The 23,335-nt window shown below is 34.5% G+C and overlaps 1 protein-coding gene across 3 annotated transcripts in view; it reads left to right on the plus strand.

Annotated features, from left to right (window-relative positions):
- Positions 1–23,335, plus strand: part of LOC106874046 (uncharacterized) — a 163,102-nt gene that overhangs the window by 10,021 nt on the left and 129,746 nt on the right. For all 3 annotated transcript variants that reach the window (XM_052969498.2, XM_089355238.1, XM_052969501.2), the window contains one exon: positions 20,857–21,061. In XM_052969498.2, the coding sequence (XP_052825458.2) occupies positions 20,857–21,061 (205 nt within the window). The remainder of the gene's footprint in view (positions 1–20,856; positions 21,062–23,335) is intronic.

The raw sequence follows: 23,335 nt of genomic DNA on the forward strand, positions 1-23,335 counted from the left end.
GTATATGCAGTACAATCTCACTTGGCAGTCTTATATTCATTAATATTTCTATAGAAAAGGCATAAATGTTATATATATATATATATATATATATATATATATATGTATACACACACATATATGTACATATGTGTGTATAGACAAACACACACGCACACACAGACACACACACACATATATTGTTGAGCAATACATTACTTGTTATGGCATAAAATGTTACCGTCTGTTTCATGCTAACTACTGCACTTGGCCATATGGACGACTCTTCTGATAAGCTGACCGGATGCGCTAACGTCATTTATACTGGAGGTATTTTGTTCTATTTGGATGGTTTTTGGTAAAGAGACCTAGATAGAAACACAATCGTACTTGACTATGTTACTAAATACCGAACTGGTACTTTCTGGCATTTTTAGAGACTGAAGCTAAACAGCTGATACACACTTTGGTAAATAATTGATATGTGAAATTTGTAAAAAGTAAAACTTTTATAAAGTTCATAATGTAATCATGTGATACGATCGAATTCAATTTCTTTCGGGGAGAAAAACACAAACATAAAGCTTTTAAAAGCAGATGTATATTCAATTAAGAGGTTATGAATTATGTTTTCTAAAACTGCTATTTCCCTGATTTAGCCATAGGTATTCCTTTGTGAAATGAATGATTATTCTTTTGAATCCTTGATTAAAAGAAACCTTTTATTGGAGATCATTAGGACAATATGCATCAACTTCAATTCACCAAAGAGGATTATTACTGGGAGCAACATAGCCCAACAATACGACAACAGCAGGAATACTGACAATGTCACTAGCAATAGGGAAAAAAGTAAAAATATAAAAATACAGCTGGCAACCATCTTGCCGTTGAATCACATTAAAATAAGACAGAAATCATACATATAACAATTTCTCGGAGTTATGAAATCTTAATAGTCATGATTGAGATAAAAAAATTAAAATAATTAATGTAGTTTCTTCCTTTAGTTATATGGATACAACGAAAGAAACTTCATCGCCAATTAAATCATTTCAATGGAAAACAATTACATCAACAGGCATTTATTTAATGAGAGAGATCGTTACTGACAGTAACATTAGCTATGAAAGAAATTGATCAACATCCACCATATTTGCCACAAATGGGCGGAAGAGCTGCCATAACAAGCCAATACAATTAGTAAAAGTATTGACAGATTATAGGGATCCAGAAGTATTAATTAAAATTAAGTCACATTGAGAAGAAAAATCATTATCTTATCAACTAATTCTAGTGAAGACTGTTAGGGGAGATAAACACAGTATTTAAATGTAATAATAGTGGTAGTAGTAGCAGCAGCAACTGCAATAACAGCTGAAATAGCAGAAGTAGCAGCAACAGTAGTAGAAATAGTAGTAGAAATAGTAGTAGTAATAGTAGTAGTAGTAGTAGTAGTAGTAGTAGTAGTAGTAGTAGTAGTAGTAGTAGTAGTATGGGAGAACGCATACTAGTATTTAACTGAATTAAAATAAAATTATAAATAGAATGAAGTGGGAAAGGTGAGTGAGTTTTTCAGCTTGAGGCAAGAACTCGGGGCATATTTCAATCTTATTTAATCTCATCGGCCAAACATCTTTTAATTTAATCTGTGAGTCACACTGCCATCCGCCACCGATCTATGAGCGCTACCCTCACGAAGAGGCGCTTCATACATTGGAAATATAAAACTATAACATTTGTAAGGCTGAAAATTTTAAGAACCTATTTCCAAAGGTAAGATAATAAGTTACCTGACATTTCCCCGCATACAGAGTATGAACTTCGAGAAACACGTAAGAGCGTAACAATTGTATGGCTGATCGTCTATAACGCTTATTTGCAAAGTTTCTATTTATAAACTGTGTGAAAGTTTTGCCTGAAGTCATATTTGCAGAAGTACCATTTACTAAATGTCGGAGTTAAGGAAAACAAGTAGCCCAGTAATCTTTTACTGTTGGATTTCTGGAGAGCATATATGTAAAAGTACAATTAAAAAAACTTATCAGAGCATTAAAAAAAAAATCTGTTTATAGTCTGCGGATAGTACTTGCAAATGTACAATTACTTAAGTGGAGGCGCAATGGCCCAGTGGTTAGGGCAGTAGACTCGCGGCCATAGGATCGCGGTTTCGATTCCCAGACCGGGCGTTGTGCGTGTTTATTGAGCGAAAACACTTAAAGTTCCACAAGGCTCCGGCAGGGGATGGTGGCGAACCCTGCTGTACTCTTTCACCACAACTTTCTCTCACTCTTACTTCTTGTTTCTGTTATGCCTGTAATTCAAAGGGTCAGCCTTGTCACACCGTGTCACGCTGAATATCCCCGAGAACTACGTTAAGGGTACACGTGTCTGTGGAGTGCTCAGTCACTTGCACATTAATTTCATGAGCAGGCTGTTCCGTTGATCGGATCAACTGGAACCCTCGATGTCGTAAGCGACGGAGTGCCAAAAACACCAACCATTACTTAGCAAACTATCTGACCTTTTGTCCTCAGGTAGAGCAATATCTTACACCAGATTAAGAAACACGCTAACTTTTGAATGGTCGAAGTTCATGAAATCTTATTTGCAAAGTTAGCTACAAAACAAGGAGCTTAAGCATTATATGGCTGCAAGTCTGCAAATCTTATTTGTAAGATTGCAATGTTGAAGACACGACCTGATTGTGTTTCCTAATATAGATTGGGATCATAATGGGAAAACAAGAAATGTTGTAACGTCCGAATTTATTGAGCTATTATCTAAAATGGTTGCCTTTATTGAACAAACTATTTGCGCATTTCTTTTCATGTATAGCGAGATATCATCTAAAAAATAAACAAAATAAAAATGTAACCATTGTATACCTGAAAGTCCCGAGATTTTTGCAATAGTATAAATACTGTATAAACCATTTCTTAATTTTTCCTATGTAGAGAATAATTTACTACGGAAACGAATTACCTCATTACTAGTGTAGAGATGAACATCTGGAAATCGTCTTTGAAGATTTCCCATTATTGAACAGATTATCTGAGAATTTTAACTTATGTAGAACGATGTGATACTCCGAAAAAAAAATTTAACCTTTGCATAGCTGAAATACTGGCGATCCAATTTGCTATGGTATCTTTATCGGACAGTCTGATAGCTTTCTCACATTTAATGCAAAATCTCGCTCCGGAAACAATAGAGCTTATAATTTTTGTACATCTGAAACTGTAGAGATCTTATTTGCAATGTTAACATTACTGGAGTAAATATATAGACTTTTTATTCGCGAAAAACGAAATCATACTTCGCAAATAAAAAGAAAAACACGCTGTTAGATTTATGGAGATGACATTTTTCAAACAATATTTGTAAAGGTACCATTTGTGAAAAAATCCTTTGACAGTTTTTCTCCGTGAAATGCAACGCTGTCTTCGAAAAACAAGAAAACATTTGTACGGCTGAAATATTGGACATTATGTGACAATATATCATAACACACTATCAGCGTTTTCCCTCTTATGGTTTAAAATCTTATCCCAGAAGCGTAGAACACTTTAACAGCTACTCGCTTGAAAGTATGGAGATAAGTTGCAAATATACCACTATTGCTCATATCAATTGAGTGCTTTTATTAATTTTGAGGTAAATCATTCCCGTGAAACAAAAATGTCCAGAAATCTGTATGGCCATTATTGAATAAACTATTCATGCGCTTACTTTCATATAAGGTAAGATCTTCCTTTCAATAAAAAGAAACCGCCAAACTCTGAAGATTTTCAAGTCAGGGGATCTTATTTGCAACGGTTCCATTGTTGACTAAACTGAATGTTATTTATACTGAAATCTTGTAGAATTTGTACAGCCTATACGTTTTGGAGTTTACTTGTATGGGTTAAATTACGGAATACTCTATCAGAGTGTTTTTCTTCATGTAAAGATATATCTTACTCTAAAAAAAAAAAAAAAAAATGAAAACATAGCAAATGAACGGTTGAAATTCTAGCGATACCAAGCTGGCAGAAGCGTTGGCACGCCGGACAAAATGCTTAGTGGTATCTCTTCCGGCTGTTTACATTCTGAGTTTAAATGCCACCGAGGTTGACTTTACCTTTCATCCCTATGGAGGTCGATAAAATAAGTACTAGTTGAGCATTGGGGTCGATGTAACCAACTAATTCTTCCGTTTAAAAATTTAAGCCTTGTGGCTATAGTGAGAAAGATATTTGCAAATTATAATTTTGCAAATATAATTTTGAAATTGCATTAATTAAAGTAAAATCTTGCTCTGGAAAGTAATCCTACATCATTTCTTCGACTGGAAGCTTAGCTACTTCATTTGTCAATGTGAACTTTTGAAAAACTGTCTAACCGCTTTTCTAATGTAGACCTAAATCTTACTCTGGAATCAAGAAACCGTGCAAACTCTGTACGGTTGAGAGATTGCAAACTTAATTTGCAATAGTATCATTATTCAGCAAATAAACATATTTTTTGTCATTGTGTAGACCATAATCTTACACTGGAAACATAAAATACTGTGACATTTGTTATTCTAGAAATTTCACATCTTATTTGCAACTGTACAGTTACCGAGCAAATTATTTTTTAATTTTTCTTTTCACAGTGCAAAATGTTGCTCAAGTAAGAAGGAAACAATTAACGTTTGGGCGAGTAAAAGACTAGAAATCTTATATTATAAAGCAAACTTTGTTTACTTTCATCATAAGTTGAATTTATTCCATAATGTATGATTACTGAAAAAAATATCTGCATTCTTTTCTTCTATCGTGCGAATGATTGTTGAGGTAACAAAGAATCCTCTAACGTTTTTAAGAGTGAAAGGCAGGATTACTTATTTGGGAAGTTACAATTAGAGAAAAGATCTCTACGTTTGGTTTTAATCCAGTGTAAAATCATATTCGGGATACAGAAAAGCCCAATCACTCTCGGACGGCTGAATGCTTGGAGCTGTTGTGGAACAAACTGCACCTGTGACGTCGCAACTCATTTCCGCAGCTGAGTGAACTGGAGTAACGTGAAATTAAGTGGCTTGCTCAAGAACACAACGCACGGCCCGGTCCGGAATTCGAACTCACAACCTCACGGTCGTAAGTTCGACGCTCCAACCGCTGAGCCGACTGAAGGCGAAGCTATGTGGAGGCAAGCTTCTTACCACAAAGCTACATCTATGCCTGTATGTCTATTAATTCGATGATTCTTTCATCTATTATTATTATTATGATTTGCTTTTTAATTGGTATTTTTTGTTGTATATAATTTTACGATATTTTTCAATATAAATCTTCCTGTTTTGATATTTCTACTTTTAATGTGCTTTTAACTTTTTAATTATTCTATTTAATTGTTCGGTCATTGTGCGCGCGCACTATACACCCATAAACACACATGTATATAGTAATTTCGTCTTGCCTGACTTGGGAATTTTCTAGCTGATAAACTAGTTGGAAAGTAGGGATGTTACACAATGATCAGGGATGGTGTGTGTCAAAGCTATTTTAAATTACTCAGATACTGTTTTGTTTTAGCTTCAATGTTTTGCTTTATTAACTTGGTTTTTCACTTCAGTATGGAGAGTTTCCAGTGTTCGTGGTACTTAATTGTAGATTTTTATGCATATACACACACACGCGTACGCTCGCACACACACACACACACACACACACACACACACACACACACACACACACACACACACACACACACACACACACACACGCACACACGCACGCACACACACACACACACACACACACACACACACACACACATACCCGTGTAAGCACATAAATGCGAAACAAGGTGGAATGAATAAATAGTACTCGAATACCAGAGGTAGAGTAATGTGCTTTATTAAAAAGCAGCAAAAATATCAGAAAAACTGTTACTCAGAGTTTCACGTTCCCGTTCGTCGGGCAGTTTTGCTTAGAATGGAATAAAAACAAGGTTATATGCAAAAATATGCAATTAGTTTGATAAATACACATTTGAAAATGGTTTTATTTCATTGGTCCTTTCAACTAACGGTCTTTTCAATAACCGGTTGCATGCAATAACAAATTGCGGTATAAAATCATATTATTATAAAAATCGGAGATAATAAGAGTGAAAAAACTACAGAAGGCTTGTGTTATATGGTTAAAGTATATATTTAAATTATGTCAGAAAAATGTTAGAAAAATGTTATAAAATCTTTTTGGTATATAAACATCGTATTTTGAGAAATAACCGGTTTCGTGTTGTCTTTTCAAATTTCTCTACTTCATTGTAACGTGTTCGCTCCAGTCTGAAAAAGAAGAGTTATATATATATATATATATATATATATATATATATATATATATATATATATATATATATATATATATATATATATATGTATATGTATATAAATATATATATATACACATACATATATACGCGCACACACATACATATACATACCCACAATACATAAATGCACATAAATATATATAGAGATACCTTTACATCAAGATAAATATATATATATCATAACGTGTGTACGCAAACAATTTAAAAAACTGTCTGGTGTATATAATAATAAAATGTTAAAATAAGGAAATTGCACATTAATTTGATATAACATAATTAAATATGTGTGTAAACAATATAAATAAAAATAAACAATAAAAATAAACTCCGGCGAAGCTTAAGCTTAAATTTGTAAAACAGTCGAAAGCTTTCTTAAAAGTGAAGTCGAAATATGCACTAGCATTGCAATGCAAAATTACTATAACGTATCAAGTCAAATTCAAATGCGGCAGTCAAGATTTTCCGAAAGTCAAAACATTTTACCCATACCGTATATTATCGGTTGATATTTTAAACTTCGCGGCGTGCCTCCAGGAATTTAAGAGCTCGCGCCTCTGGTTCAAAGCATTTTTATCCCGGAACAGGATGAAAATCTTATCTTTTCTTTCTCTTCTTTCGCCTGTAAAAACTAACTTGTATAAGCATACGCCAGGGGATTTTGTGCGCGAGCGTGTGTTCGAGCATACATATATATGCATTTGTATATATATTTATGTCTTGCCTGTATATGTCTGTATATGTATGTAGCCATGTACCTGCGTCTGTATGTTTAGTGTATATATGCATAATATAGATGGTTTGGTATGTGTATATACTGCTAAATGTATATGTAATCTAGCGTGAAAAATCTTTAAACGAATATATATATTAATTTATTAATTGATTAATATTTTACAGTTAATTATTTACCCTGGGTATTCAGGCCTTGTCCTTCTTTATAAGCTATTTTGACGTAAGCTTAAATAATAAACCGCGATAGGTGAGCCGCGATAGCTGAACCACGATATTGCGATGAATTACTGCATATGTATCTTTATATATATATGAATATAGATATATACATATGCGTGTGTGTATGTGTGTGATTGTATATATATATATATATATATGTATATATATATATATATATATATATATATATATATATATATATATATATATATATATATATATATATATATATATGTGTGTGTGTGTGTGTATGTGTATGCATATATACGTATACATATATATCTATGCAAATGTGTATGCATATATGTACTTTTAAAAATTATTTTTATAATTTGTATATATTCATTTTATTATAAATACACAACAACACCAAGCCAGTCATCAGATACAAACCCCATTGAGCCCCTCTGGGACACAATGGACAGAACACTTCATAAAAAGAACAAGAAAGCATCTTCAAAGCCAAATCTTCTGAGATTACTGCATGAAACTTGGCAAGAAATTTTGCCAAAGAATATTTATCTGATCAGTAACATTCCTTGCATTGAAAAATGCAAATGGCACGTCTACTAAATATTAAATAGACACATTATAACAATTAATAAATAATTTGAACGTATGATTTAAGATTTAATAAATTTTAATGATTATAAGGGTGTACCTGTATACATGTCTGCGCGCAGGTACATACCTTTGAGGTAAATCAGAAACGAACTCTAACTGCATATGAAAGAAATCAGATTCAAATATTTTCTTAGTGGTAAAGACTACTCGTTCGCGTGCTCATGTTTGTGTGTGCGTATGCTATTGTAAACTTTGGGAATGTGTGAGAGTGTGTGTATGTGTTTGTGTGTGTGTGTGTGTGTGTGTGTGTGTGTGTGTGTGCATGTGTAAGAAATTACAGCTCAAGAGAAACAGAGTATAAAGGACTAGAGAAATGTAGCGAATACTAGAAAATGCAATTAGAATATATTTCGTAGTGAGGTGAAAACTATCTTTAGAATTTGAGATTGTGTTGAACTATCAGAAGCGTGTGAATATGGCATTGAAATTAGTTTGGGCTTGGTATATGCATATATTTTTAGAGATTAAGATATACTATAATGTGCTACACTTCATATATTTATACGCTTTGTGCATTTTTTAAGAATAGTGCAAGCACACATACACACACACGCACACATACACACATACACACACACACACACTCACACACGCACATCAATTTTAAAGTTTAGAAACTAATGTATAACAAGAAGGAGTGTATAGCAGTAATTAGTTTACCTCCAAATTTTCATTTATTTGTCATATATATTAACCGTTTTAATTAGCAAAACGTTATTGTTTTTCAAACTCCAGTATAACTCATATGATTGAACACGGAGTAATTTTTGTTGAGGAATTAAATAACTGTTGCTCTTAAATAATTCTAATCTGATTCCTTGGAACATATTAATTTGATTTTTGATTCTTTAAGAAATATCAATTCATAGACTTCATATTTTTAATTTAATCTATATTATCTTAATTCAAGCCTGAAAGGACTTTTTGTACTCTATGAATTGAGTTATATAGAAATGATTATGGATACAACTTTGAGAAAACCTCTTCTTGAACGTAGTGTGTTAATTAGATCAAAATTGTGAGCTTTTCTCAACTCAATGTAAAAGGACAAAATGTAGTCTTTAAATTATTAATTCAAGTGTATTAAAATGTTTTCTTCAAAGAAACAACTTCTAAATGTGTTAAATAATTCACCTACAATGTCTGATATTGAACCAAAAATCGAATATGTATATTTAGACAATAGCATAATTTGATTCGTCAGAAATGTATAAACTAATTTAGCTGATTTTTTAAATACTTTCTAAACATATCACATTTTTTTCTCTTCTACACATTTCTTTCTTTGTCTTCTTTTTCTTCTTCATTTTATTTTACTCCTTCGCTTTTTCCCTCATCCTATTCACATCGATTACTTCTTTTCACCCTCATTATATATATTTTGTTGCTTTTAATATTCTTTTATTTTTTGGTGTACAAATATGATTGCACAAAATAAGTTTTTATGTGATCTATGTGATATTGCGATAAATCATAACTGTACACTCTATATTTCTACTGTATTGAGTTCATTGTTAAATTGTTGGTTTCCTAATCGTGCTAGTCGATGAACGCAGCAAACACATACAAAGAATGCAAACACGCACGCACGCACGCACGCACGTACACACACACACATGTACTCGTAGAAATATGCCTATGATATGATAGAAATATTAAATTGTTTTTCTCCTCACAGTAGAGAGAATGCATTCAGAAGGTTATATGAACTTATATCTGGTTGTTTACAAAGATAAATCTTATTCTACTGGCCTGCAGATATTCTGAATGGATGTCAAAATTTCTCTCAAGAAGCCTTGTACGTAAAAGCGGGCATGTATATGCAGTCTAATACGCACATAACAGTGTATGCGCATATGTGTACATGTGTGTGTATATGTATGCGTGTTCTGTATTTTTATAACGCGGGCACACTTTGTTTACAAAATCTGTATTACTGATTTTCTATACAAGGAGAATTCAACATACTTGTTATCTATTTATATATTTTGTCGCCATACTGCTTTTTTTTATCTTCATTTTATCTTGTTTATCTATTTCATAAAAATCTCCATCGCCGCTGGCTTCCATCTTTTCCCCTTGTATTTTCTCTCTCTCAGTTAAACCATGTCTTTTGATTTCATTCTTGTAAACCATAACTCAAACTTTTACTTCCTTAGTCTAACAATATATCTCTGTGTATGCATATACATTAATATACAGGTAAATATACATACATACATACATACATACATACATACATATATATACATACATACACACGTACATACATACATACATGCATACATATATATTTCTATGTATATACATACATATTGAAACACGTATATATACACACACACACACATCTGTATAAAGTAAATCCCCCCAAAAAAGAACAAGCACAAAAAACACAACAACGCGAGGACGTGGTACATGTAGAGTATTAGCAGACGCTCAGAGAAAGAAAGAAAGATGGATTAACGGTTCGAGCAAAGCTCTTCTTCAGAAACAGAGGAAAGTCCAATAGAAAGGAAGACAGAGGAAGAAAATCGCCAACGATTTACATGTGGTACATTATCTGTATATTTGTATATAATATACATATAAACATATACACTTGCACTTTCACATATGCAATCATACTAAACAAAAAATATGTATGCTAATATATCCCGATATATATATATATATGTCCAAAGTTTTTAATTTTTACATTTAAGAAAGAGACTTGACGCCAATATCCATATCATTGATATGGATATTGGCGTCAAGTCTCTTTCTTAAATGTAAAAATATAAAACTTTGGATATATAAACAAGGAGAACGATCCCTAAGGAGTCTAATTTAGATTTTTTTGCGGTGAAATCTCCTGCTATATTGGTAACGATTACGTAGTTTACTTTGAAAAATTATATATATATATATATATATATATATATATATATATATATATATATATATATATATATATATATATATATATAATTACTTCTCTATATATTTAGAAATTTATGCATCTACAATTTGACAATCTATCTATCTATCTATCTATCTATCTATCTATCTATCTATCTATCTATCTATCTATCTATCTATCTGTCTGTCTGTCTGTCTGTCTGTCTACATATGTACTGATGTACAGATAAATATACTTGTCAATAAAATTCCAGCATTGTCTGATTTTTACGTTTTATTTTTATATCCTTTCTTTACTATTTTACAACATTACAATAACAATCAAGTACTTTCACGCTTTCCGTAATCTTCAGGTTTCTCTAATTTCATTATTTACCGACAGTTGGGATTCAAAAGTGACAACTATAGTCAAATGACTGGATTTTTTCACTAAATACATTCCGCCAGGCTGCAGTATCCTGAATCTTATGAACAGTATTTCAGCCAATCAACGTGTGGCTTAGCCGTCACGGTTTCCTAAATACGCCAACACAGCTGACATTGACTGCACTTATTCATATGAACAACGCAATCAGTCAAAGGCATCTGTAAAGGATTCAGAAACATTTCGAGGTTGAAAAACATCTGATATTATTAACAATATTCTTGCCTCAAATAATTTTAAATGAACTTAATATTACTGTTATTATATTAATATTACTTTTAAAATGCATATAGTTATTTTTTCCTTTAGTAAAATTACATTTAAATGAATAATGATTAAAATGTTTCTATCAATAAGCGTTGTTGATGTCTACTGGGTAGACGCGCTACCAAACCGTGGTATCTCAACCGCACGCTGGTTGATTAAAACACTGTTCGAAAGAATCAACTAGTTGGAAACTGCTGCTTGGTATTTAAAGGAAAAATTGATAATAAAAGTTCTTGTGTTATTGTAATCTGTGATGTAGTAAAATTGTGAAAATCAGATTATCTTTTTCATTGACGAATATGTATACATACATGATAGCTGAAAACTCGTGTTCTAGTATTGACATCGCCTGAACGAAAGTCCTACGCATGGGAAGGCTACGACCAGCCATTTTTGTAATAGGTCTTCCTTCTTTTTTTTTCAAGCGATGCCTTTTTTATAGTAGGGATAGAATTTGCACAATCCAACCCCACTCTCTGAACATGGGACAACATATATTCGAAAAGAAGAATTAGTCTACATCATCGAATTGTCAGTGTCGCAGGTTTTCACTCAGAGTTTCCTCTCTCCTAGGGAGATGTTGTGACAAAAACAGAGGGGCCTCCCACTCCCAGTGGGCCAACCGCGAGTCTGGACACCAATTCAGGTATTTCCACGTCTCTGCGGATACATACATACGCATGTACACGTTGGATGGCCGTTGACTGCCCACGATCTTTTCCGTCCATTCATTGTCCCACAGGATGTCCAGCAATCACCTTCCACACCAAGCCAGCTTGATGAGGTTGCTAGTTTAGTCGCAGACGATCCGACCATGCAACAGGTTGTATTGGGTTACATGTTACAAGTAGCACCCGAGCGCGATCTGACATACATACATACATACATACATACATACATACATACATACATACATGCATGCGCGCTTGCGTGCATGCGTATGTATGTAATTATATATATCTGCTTCCTTTATTTTGACATTATCAATAAACTTTCCTACTTTAGGCACAAGACCAGAAATTTTGGCGGATTGGGTCAGTCGATTAGATCGACCCCAGTACGCAACTGGTACTTAATTTATCCACGAGGTCGACTTTGCCTTTCATCCTTTCGGGCGTGGATAAATTAAGTGCCAGATGCGTACTGGGGTCGATCTAATCGACTGGCCCCCTCCGCCAAAATTTCGGGCCTTGTGCATAGAGTAGGAAAGATTATTGATAATGTCAAAATAAAGGAAGCAGATATAATACCAGCCATTGATGAACTGAGCTAAAATTCAGCCACGGGCCCTGATGGATTCCTAGCAGTCATCCTAAAGAAATGCAAAGGGGCTCTAGCAAGATCACTAACGATTCTCTTCCAGAGCTTCCTCGCAACTGCTAGACTTCCCAAAATGTTAAAGGAAGGCATGTGTCCGATCCATAATGGAGGTAACAGAGAGTGTGCTAAAAATTATAGACCCATCTCTCTAACCTCCTATCTCAGCAAAATCATGGAACGCATTGTCAAGAGGAAGCTGGTTGAGTTCGTGGAAGTTAAGGACTTGCTCCCTAACACTCAGTATGGTTCCGATAAGAAAGAAGCAGCTTTATACAGCTTTTGCAGCATTATGACTTGACGTTGAAGCACTTAAGGAATCGCTCAAACGTGGATGTGATACATCTTGATTTTGCAAAGGCATGAGATGATATGTGACAGGCTACGGAGACTCGGCATAGTCGGAAACCTGGAAGAGCTGTTGTACGATTAATTAAAAGACAGAAGCCAGGCTGTGACAGCCAATGTAACACTCTCCAAGGGGACAGTAATAGAGAGTTGAGTGCTTCAGTGAACTGTATTGAGGCCGCTACTGTTCATGGTAGCTCTTTCAGACATGCCAACAGTTTCACAGACAGCCACACTTACTAGCTATGCCAATGACACAAAGGCAGTACAAGCGGTCAAGGAAACTTCTGATGCCAATCTTCTACAGAAAGACCTAGATGCTATGTATAAATGGACTGAGGCAACATGTTATTTAATGTAGATAAATTCCAAGTATTCCGCTATCATCTTATATGGAGATTGATATCAAAACGATGCCTGTTTCACGTACACATTACCATGATGGTGACAATGGTCGGGTGGATTCTGAGAACCACCAAAACAAGGGAGCAGGAAACTATGTTGGTTCTATGGAGGACATTTGTACTCAGCCGTCTGGACTACTGCCCTCAAGTGTGGTTACCCTACAGTGTCAAATTAATAGCAGAACTTGAAACAGTTCAGTAGTGCTGCACCAGAAAGATTACATTAATGGAACAGCTGAGCTACTGGGAGAGACTGAAAGAGCTACCACTTTACTCCCTGGAACGAAGACAGGAGAGGTATGTAATGATATATGTATGGAAGATCCTGGAGGGGCTGGCACCACACTTTGGTATCGAGAGTTATACCAGCACCTAAACTGGACGCCACCGCACTGTTCCAAAGCTCCCAGCTATCCCATCTAGAGTGAGGACCATGTACTGCAATAGATTTGCATTCAAGGGCCCATAGCTGTTTAACGTCTTGCCAAAACATCTGAGGGACCTTCAATGAGTAGGGATGGATGTTTTCAAGAAACAACTTGATCCCCTACTAGCCTAGGTCCCAGATGAATCTATATCAAGGTAGGAAACTCAAAAGAGAGCAGCAGTGTTGTACACCTTCATTTACCAAAAGCCAGTCATATATATATATATATATATATATATATATATATATATATATATATATATATATATATATATATATACACACACACATATATATATATATATATACACACATATATATATATATATATATATATATATATATATATATATATATATATATATATATATATATATATATATAATCTCTTGACTCACCAAAAGTGATAAATTACAGGACTCTACAAATGTTGAGTATTCTTTAATATATTATAACTGAGAGGCTCTGATTTCCACTATTCTGAGTTCCTTATTTCCCCTCATCAGCTGATAAACTAAACCTGTATTGTATTGAGTATCCACTGTCTGAATATTTGGGGGAAATATGACATAAAATTTGGAAGGAACGCTTATCCTTACGTCCATGAACGACACGTGCAGAAATGGCTGCTTCAGGATCACGCTTTTGATTTCATTTCTGGTTCTCGTGGTACTGGAAATCGGAGCCTTTGTATGTCTAGAGAGCAGGTGAAGAGGGGTGTTTCCACAGAATGGAAACCTATGTTATGTGAGCCCATGTGTGGTTAGGGAGAGAGATAAAGCGACAGATAGACAAAGAAAGAGAGTGATACATAAATTGAATAAGTGATGCATTGTGTGACATATCTATATATGTATATATTCAAACATATATAACTATCCACAATAGATTTAACAACATAGAAAGTGGTAGCATGTAGAAAGTTTGATAAATAGTATTCTAGTACCATTACTACCTTATTTTATGTTCGTATGTATTACTGTGAGGTACAATAATTTCAATGCCAAACCGATAACAAACCTGCCTAGTAATAATTTATGTTCTACTAACTATGATATATTTCTGATCCTATATACTCAGCAAAAATTTCCGCTGTCCTCTTTGCCTGCTACGCTACTTGGGTTTTGGTGTACACTAATTAGTTGGCGACTCCCTTGACCGTGTATAAATTTCTATTGCATAATGTAATTTGTACCTACCCCTGTAGTTACACGTATATGATTGTTATACGAGGGGATACCCAAAAGTAACCGGAATTTTGCAATATTATTCACTCAATTTTACATGTTTACGCTTTTATTGCCTTCAGAGTATTCTCCATTTGAAGCAATGCATCGATCCAGCCGCGTTTTCCACTGTTCAAAGCAGTCCTGGAACTCTTGCGAAGTGATGCCTTTTAAGGCCACCGTCGGTTTTTTTCTTCACCTCTTCCACATCTGCAAATTCCGTAGCACCAGCTTTCGTTACCAGTGATAACTTTCGAAAAAAAAGATCCAGATCATCTTCTAGCTGTTCTTTCAGTTCGCGACACGCACTCAGTCATGGCTGCCTTTGATCTTCCGTGAGCAACTCTTTTCGTTCGCAATTCCTCGCTGAAAATTTGTTGGAAAGAGCTCCGGAACACACCAGTCATAACAACTTCGTCAATAGTTCGGCGACGGTCCTCCAAGATCAGTTTAAGAATTTTCATGATGTTTTCATTCGTTCGGTGAGGTCGACGGTCGTCCTGAACTAGGTTGGTTTTCAAGCGACAAGTGACCATTTCTAAAGCATGGAAACCACTCGTAAACTTGTGTTTTGCCCATGGCAGTGTCCTTATAAGTTGTCTGAAGCACGACAACTGTTTCGGCCGCCGTTTTCTCCAGCAGAAAACAGAATTTCACAGAAGCAGGCTGTTCCTTCGTTTCAACCATCGCAAAAATCGACGAACAGGAGAGAAGTAGTGCAGAACAAAGACGCACTACGTGGAAGTAGGACTATACAGAACGACGCCAGTCGGCAGACTGATGCTTGAGGGATGCATCAAGTGGGTTTTAGCGGCGGAAGCCTGAACTACAACGGGTTTGTTCCACAGAGTACGTTTACGATTAGTTTTGGGTACCCCACTCGTATTTGTAGACAAATCACTTGTGATGAATAAATTATATAAAAATAGTATCTATTTTGTCGTGGAGCTTCGTTTCGAGCTGTTAGACTCTGGTGATGGGACCAGCACCAAACCACTGCGCCACTCTGATGAACGAGTGCTTGAGCAAATGTATAATGTATTACTCTAAAATTATTTCTATTACATCATCCATTATATGTTATTCACAATTTATACATTTATTTCTATACATTTGATTGTTGCAAATATACGAAATATGGCAACTACACAGCACATGGTGCATCTCTGAGATGCTAATTTACTTAATGAAAGTCTGCATTACACACTGATGAAACTCAGAGAGTCACATTTGATGTATCACATGCACAGATGTTTGCAATCTTTCCTGTCTTTATTTGCTACTTTTAGACCAGCCAAAACCAAATCAGTTCTATGGTTCCGCAGCACAACATAGCAAGCGAGCTTGCTAGTAATTTTTTAACTATAATAGAAAATGTAGGTAAGAATTGAAATTATTGATCATTCAAAGTTTACAAAAGTGTTTACTCTGTCTATACTACATTTTTGTGTGTTTTCTGGGGAATATGTGCGCATATGTTAAACAAGGGATAACGTATGCATACGTTTACATATTCTAGCCGCCATTTAACTTTATACAGTGCCAGGAAATGAGCAGATCTGAAGAATTGTCTGTCTCTGTAGTCGAAGCTTAATTCTATTGAGATGTAGATTTGTCAATGTTATATACTTCTGGCCGCCATAAAAGATCATCAGTGATGGCGTTGCCTAAAATCTATTAATACTACAGATGTTTTCTTGAAACCTTTCTCCTGATGGTTCAAGATATGCTAATATATGTGTAACGGAGAATAAATTTACGTAAGTTTGCATGTCTACTTATATAGATGTTTGCGTATTGCTTATATCTCAATATACTACTTCCGAAATAATGCCTTTTTGTATATTATGTACATTATGTATGTGTAACTGCGATTATGGGAATGTATATGTGTGTGTGTGTATGTGTGTATGTGTGTGTATTAATGCGTGTTTTTATGGCTAGATATATGAAATAAGAGATATATGAAAAAAAAAAGGAAGGCTCAGTATTAATTAAAGGACCACTTAATACATAGAAGAAAAATTTGCAAGTAAAATGTTGACAGAAAGTTCGAAGTTCCAGTTCAAACGCCATCGCTAAGATATAATGTTAGTTTGTATATAATAATAATAATAATAATAATAATAATAATAATAATAATAATAATAATAATAGGGATAAAAATCCAAATTTACAGGTAAAAACTCAATTAAATTCAATTTATTAAAAATTAAAATTAAATTAAGTTTCACAGTATAAAATATAAATATATAGTTTAGGGTAAAGAACCAAGGTTCATAAACTCATCGATGAAAATCCACTGTCACATATAGAAAAATTAATAAGTAAAATCATAAAAATAAGTATAATATAATACAAAGTAAATATCATAAGATAATGATAATAAAAGGACTACACGTGTTTCATAACCAAATTTTCAAATAGAAAAAAATATTTAAATCGATTAAATCGATTAAGTCATCAACAGGCGTAACAATAGGCGTTGCTTTAGCAGTTGTAAGTAATAACCGTGCAGACCATTTTGTAGTCAGTCTTTCAATGGCATTCACTATAACAGCTAGTACTTTGGCAAGATGTAGGGATTCTACTACTCGTGAGTGAGACACACAATCGAACGCCTTGTAGTCTAACCATACCGCTACGGCTATGTTGCTTGGCTTTCTCAGGGACAACTTTGTTGAGGAGGTGTTCAACACAGCCCCAGACTCCTTTCTTTCCTCCTGTCTGTTAATCGGTTATCAGTTCATTTGTCTGGCAGTGGTTTTGGAGAAACATATTCAGATACCATATGTACAAAATGTACATGATATTCAGGCATGCCATCGGCCTATAGTTTTTGACCACTTGGATCTCTTTATTTTGGGGAATAAGAGTAGTCCGTGCAAGCGTCAGCCAATGTGGCATGTCTAGCTGAGAGTCCGTTCTTTATTTAAAACAGGTTTGTAATAATTTCCCTGTAGAACGTGAGCTTTTTGTGCCAGATGTCTACTATCCGGTCTTTCCTAGGATATTTTCCATTCCGCAGTTTCATTATAACCTCAGGGGTATTTCACTGGTGATGTTTTCGAAGAGGCGTTTACACAGTATTCACTTCGTAGGTTGTTTAACCATGTTTTATCTTGGTTGTGTTATTTGTTTAGTTTCCAGATTTCCAGCCAGAATGACTCTAGGTCTTTCTATAGAGGAGCTTTTACTACCTTGATGGTATCGCTTTCATACTGCGATACGCAGCTTGTGGATTAGGGGAAAACTTTCAGTTTATCATATTCCGTTCATGTAAGTTTTTACAATAATGAAGTTATTGACTTACCACTTGTACGTCGTGTTTGAGGGCGAGAACTTTTCCTGTGACATGCAGTCGTAGATGGTGATTCGTGAGCTCATTTTTAGCCTTGCATTTGATGAGTATGTCCAATTGTAATATCTTTTACCCGAATCCGTTGATGTTGTTTTGGTGGGGGTGATCCATTTTGGCTCTATATTATCTTTTGGAGCCGTCTTTCTTACTCCCATCTGTTAGTACACAATTACTGCGGTACAATATAACAGGACATTTACAGTCCAAAAGTTGGGGGTTTGGATTTGAGCTACTTGTTCTCTCACAATTGCGTCGATCAGGGATAATATCAGGTCTGCAATCTTTTTCCCCAAACTCGTGTAGGTATAGTTCTCCCTTGCAGTGCCTTGTGCATATATGTAGTGAAGTTCTGCTTGAACTTCGATGCAAGCAGCGATTTTAGTATTATATATTCCATGTTTGTTTTTGTGGGATCATAAGTAGTTGCTACATGTCCGTGTAGTGGTGGCGGTCTGTTATTGTTGCGTTCGTCTTGGTCGTGTTTCTTGCCGTTCACAGTCTCTTCGCAGAGGTTTACTGTGTTGTTGATACGAATATTATCATTCGTGCATTTTGGCTGAGTGATTTTGTTCTTTTCAACAAATGGAGCTTACTGGCATAATTGTTTTACTGAAAAATTTGAGAATTTTAGGTATTCCAATATTCCAGTATTCTTATTCCAATATTCTTTAAGTATCTTCATGTAGCCTATCGACGAATCTTCCCTGGCCTTTCTGTAGAACTGGTATAGATCTTGGTTCAGTTCAAAAGTTCTCTGGAATTTGGTATGCTTTCACCGCATGAAACTAATGATAGCACTTAGAGACATATATTTTGCTTATTAGACAATATTTATCTCCCACCAGATGGAGTACTATTTTTGTTGATCTTACTATCACGTAACAGTACACTATGTGTGTGTGCGTGTGTGCGTGTGTGTGTGTTTGTGTATGTATATATATATATATATATATAAATAAATATATATATATATATATATATATATATATATATATATATATATATATATATATATATATATATATATAGTTTTAGGGAAAAGAACCAAGTTTCAAGAAATCAAATTATTTTACCTGTAATTTTGGATTTTGTCCCTAATATTATTATTATTATATATATATATATATATATATATATATATACAAGAATAAGGGCAGAGAATCGTCAATTAATAATAGAATTTATAATTAACAATTTTGCCAAGTAGTTCAGTATGAAAAAAACCTTTATCGGTAAAACTATTTATCATCATAAATATACAGGGATTAGCAATTGAGTTGCTTCTCCAACATACTGAAAATTTAGAAATAGCAGTCAAAGAACTACTGATTCCAAACTACAAATTTTTGTCTAAAGCGGATGGCGATATTTATGGCACACATAGAACAAAAAACCGGAGGGAAAAGCGTAAACAAACCAAGCCTTTAGTTAATCGTTGATTTTTGGTGTCGCATGGCCAAAAATTACCGTGAATTTTTTTAGAGACACTTTCAAATTTATCAGAATATTTGGGCTGAAGATTGGAATAGTGAAATTTCCATTCACTTAACCATGAAACGATTCGTATCCAATTAACTAAAGGCTTGGTTTGTTTACGCTTTTCCCTCCGGTTTTTTGTTCTCTGTGGGCCATAAATATCGCCATCCGCTTTAGAGAAAAATTTGTAGTTTGGAATCAGTAGTTCTTTGACTGCTATTTCTAAATTTTCAGTATGTTGGAGAAGCAACTCAATTGCTAATCCCTGTATATTTATGATGATATATATATATATATATATATATATATATATACACACATATACATATATGCGAGTGTGTGTGTGTGTCTACGAACCCCAACTATAAATATAATATGCATTGATGCATACACTTACTTGCGTATTTGGTGTTTATTGGCGTGTGCTTGTACGTGGAAGTTATTTGTGTGGGTCATCGACGAAGAACTGTCCTCTAAATCTTGATATTTCAAGAACATATACTTGCTTTGCTTGGAATTGTGTTTACGAGTATTTAATTGATGTGGGAGATGCACTATTCATAGAAAGATAGAAAGAAAAGAGAATATGAAAAAGCGTGTAAGAGAATATGAAAAAGCGTGTAAGAGAAAGAGAAAGATATTCTCGTAATTAAATCAGTGTTGCACACGCTGTTTGTTGTCGTTGATTCTGTGCTTTGAGTTGGTGACGTTGTTGTAGTTGTATTTTCTTTCGTTGTACATTGTTATAATACAGTGGTCGTTAATTACACCATTCGTTTATTCAACAGTTAACTTTGATCAGTGACCACCCGCTGGTGCGTTACGAAGGAGCCAAATTTAAGGAAGAACGTTACATTCCGATCACAGTACCATCACCGGATATAATCAGTACTAAGCGCACGTATTCACCTTGCTTGCTGGGTATGATAATTGCATTTGTTGCAGTTGTCACGGTAACGGCGATCACTCTAAGTGTCTTTTTAACTATTTCAAGTAAGTCTCTATCAATACATCTTTCTTTTATCTATTACATTTCGCATGATGTTTATTTAATATATGTGTCATTTTCATTTTGCTCCTTTATTTCTTTGATATACGTATATGTGTACATATGCATGTATGTACATACATATTTGTGTATATGTATGCACAGACTGTAGATATATGTGCATGTATGTATATGTGAGTGTATATATACATATGTATATGTATATATATACATTCATACTTACATGCACAAACACACAGAGGAAAACATTTTCTATCGTTACTCATTGTAACTGAGGGTGACGAATCATCTATATTGCAAGAAATAAGAGTTAGTGCTGTAAGAAGAGCACACTATATATACACCGAGAGGGGAAATAACCGCCTCATGTGTGTCTTTAAGATGACTGCACTTGACTAGTTTCGCCTATCAGTCGTAGGCTCGTCAGTAGGGACTATTCAAACGCTCGATAGCTTTGTTAAATCCGGCTATCAGATTATATATTTTTACCATAAAAATCCATGGCTGATTTAGCAAAATGCCAATGCATATATTTAAAAATAATATAAACAGCTGGACGCAATATAATACAATAGAGGAAAAAAATTATCGTCCCTAATTGTGACTGAGGGTGGCGGAGCACCTATATTGCAAGAAATAAGTGTTAAAAACTAATTTATTGCACGCTTCTTACAGCGTTAAGAGATTTCTTGTAATGTAGGTGCTTCGGCACCCTCAGTCTCAATTAATGAAGAAAAACATTTTCCTTTTTGGTATTATATTGCGCCTAGCTGTTTATATTAATTTATATATAGACACGGGAATGAGTGTGTGGTAAGAAGCTTGCTTCCCAACAACATGATTCTGGGTTCATTCCCACTGAGTGGCATCTTGGGCAAGTACCTTTTGTTATAGCGTCGGGTAGGCTAAAGTCTTGTGAGTAGATTTGGTAGACGTAAACTGAAAGGAGGCCGTTGTATATATATGTATGTATGTATGTATGTATGTATGTATGTATGTATGTATGTATGTATGTGTGTGTATGTATGTATGCGTGTATGTGTGTATTTGTGTGTCTGTGTTTGTCCCCATCGATGTTGGTGTGTTTACATCCCCGTAACCTAGCGGTTCGTCCATAGAGACCGATAGAATAAGTATTAAGCTTACAAAGAATAAGATTTGTTTGACAAAAGATGGTGCTCCAACAAGGTCGCAGTCAAATGACTGAAACAAGTAAAAGAATAAAAGAATATATACTTATATATATATATGTGTGTGTGTGTGTGTGTGTGTGTGTGTGAGTTCGTGTGATTATAAACGAGTTGGGTGTGCTGAAAAATTCAAAGGCTGACTATGAAGGAGTGATGCTAGAGCTGTGAAATCTTGCATGCCTTAATTTAAATTCTTCCGGATTGTTTTTTTTCACCAGTAAACTAACATTTGAGTTTTCAAAGAAAATTTCGAAAGTAACTAGTATTGACTTCTCACACACATACGCGCCCGCGGTGTGTATATATGTGCGTATTTAAGCATGGATATAGGCATGTATATATACAAACATATGGTTAAATACACAAGCAAAAACGAAAATACTCCATAAGTTTAGCAGTAAATTTCATTCTTTAAAGCTGATGATTCATTTTATCGAAATCAGAATGACTGGCTTAGTGCGATCTTTCAGGCGATAACGAACGAAAGGAAGTAACTAGGCAATTCTACTGAGTTAAATTACGAGGAAAGTTAAATAGTTGAAATTATTCGACCCCGTTGGTTAGCGTTAGATAAGTTACAAATGTATGTGGTAACAGGGCTGATGGCCTGTTGATTATTGGAGGATATTCGTACAAATAGTTCATTTGGTACTTATAATTGTTGGGAAAGACAGCAGTGCTTTACTTATATGGTGAAAAATATCTTCTAATGGGTGTTGCTGGGTGTTTATGGCAACAATATGAGTCGCTGTCTGGCTGTGTAGCCTAGAGTGAACTTTTTTCTGCTAGAATTTCTCAAAAGTTTAGCTTTCTTTTTACATATGAAAATGTTTTGCTTCTCAGCTATCATAAATTGTATCTCTTTGATCCTTTGCGTTTTTTTTCGACAATGCTTCAACTTATAAAGAACGTTGTTAATTTCGCTATCTTTTAAGGATAACTCCACCTCCTTAAAAAAAGGTTCATTTTACATATCTGAAGATCTAATTCAATTAATCAATCAGACAGTCATTCTATCAATCTATCAATATCATTCAGTCAATCCATCATTGAATATATCAGTCAATA

This window comes from Octopus bimaculoides, chromosome 7 (genome assembly GCF_046866305.1).
Source record: "Octopus bimaculoides isolate indiv1 chromosome 7, ASM4686630v1, whole genome shotgun sequence".
In the NCBI taxonomy this organism is placed as follows: Eukaryota; Metazoa; Mollusca; class Cephalopoda; order Octopoda; family Octopodidae; genus Octopus; species Octopus bimaculoides.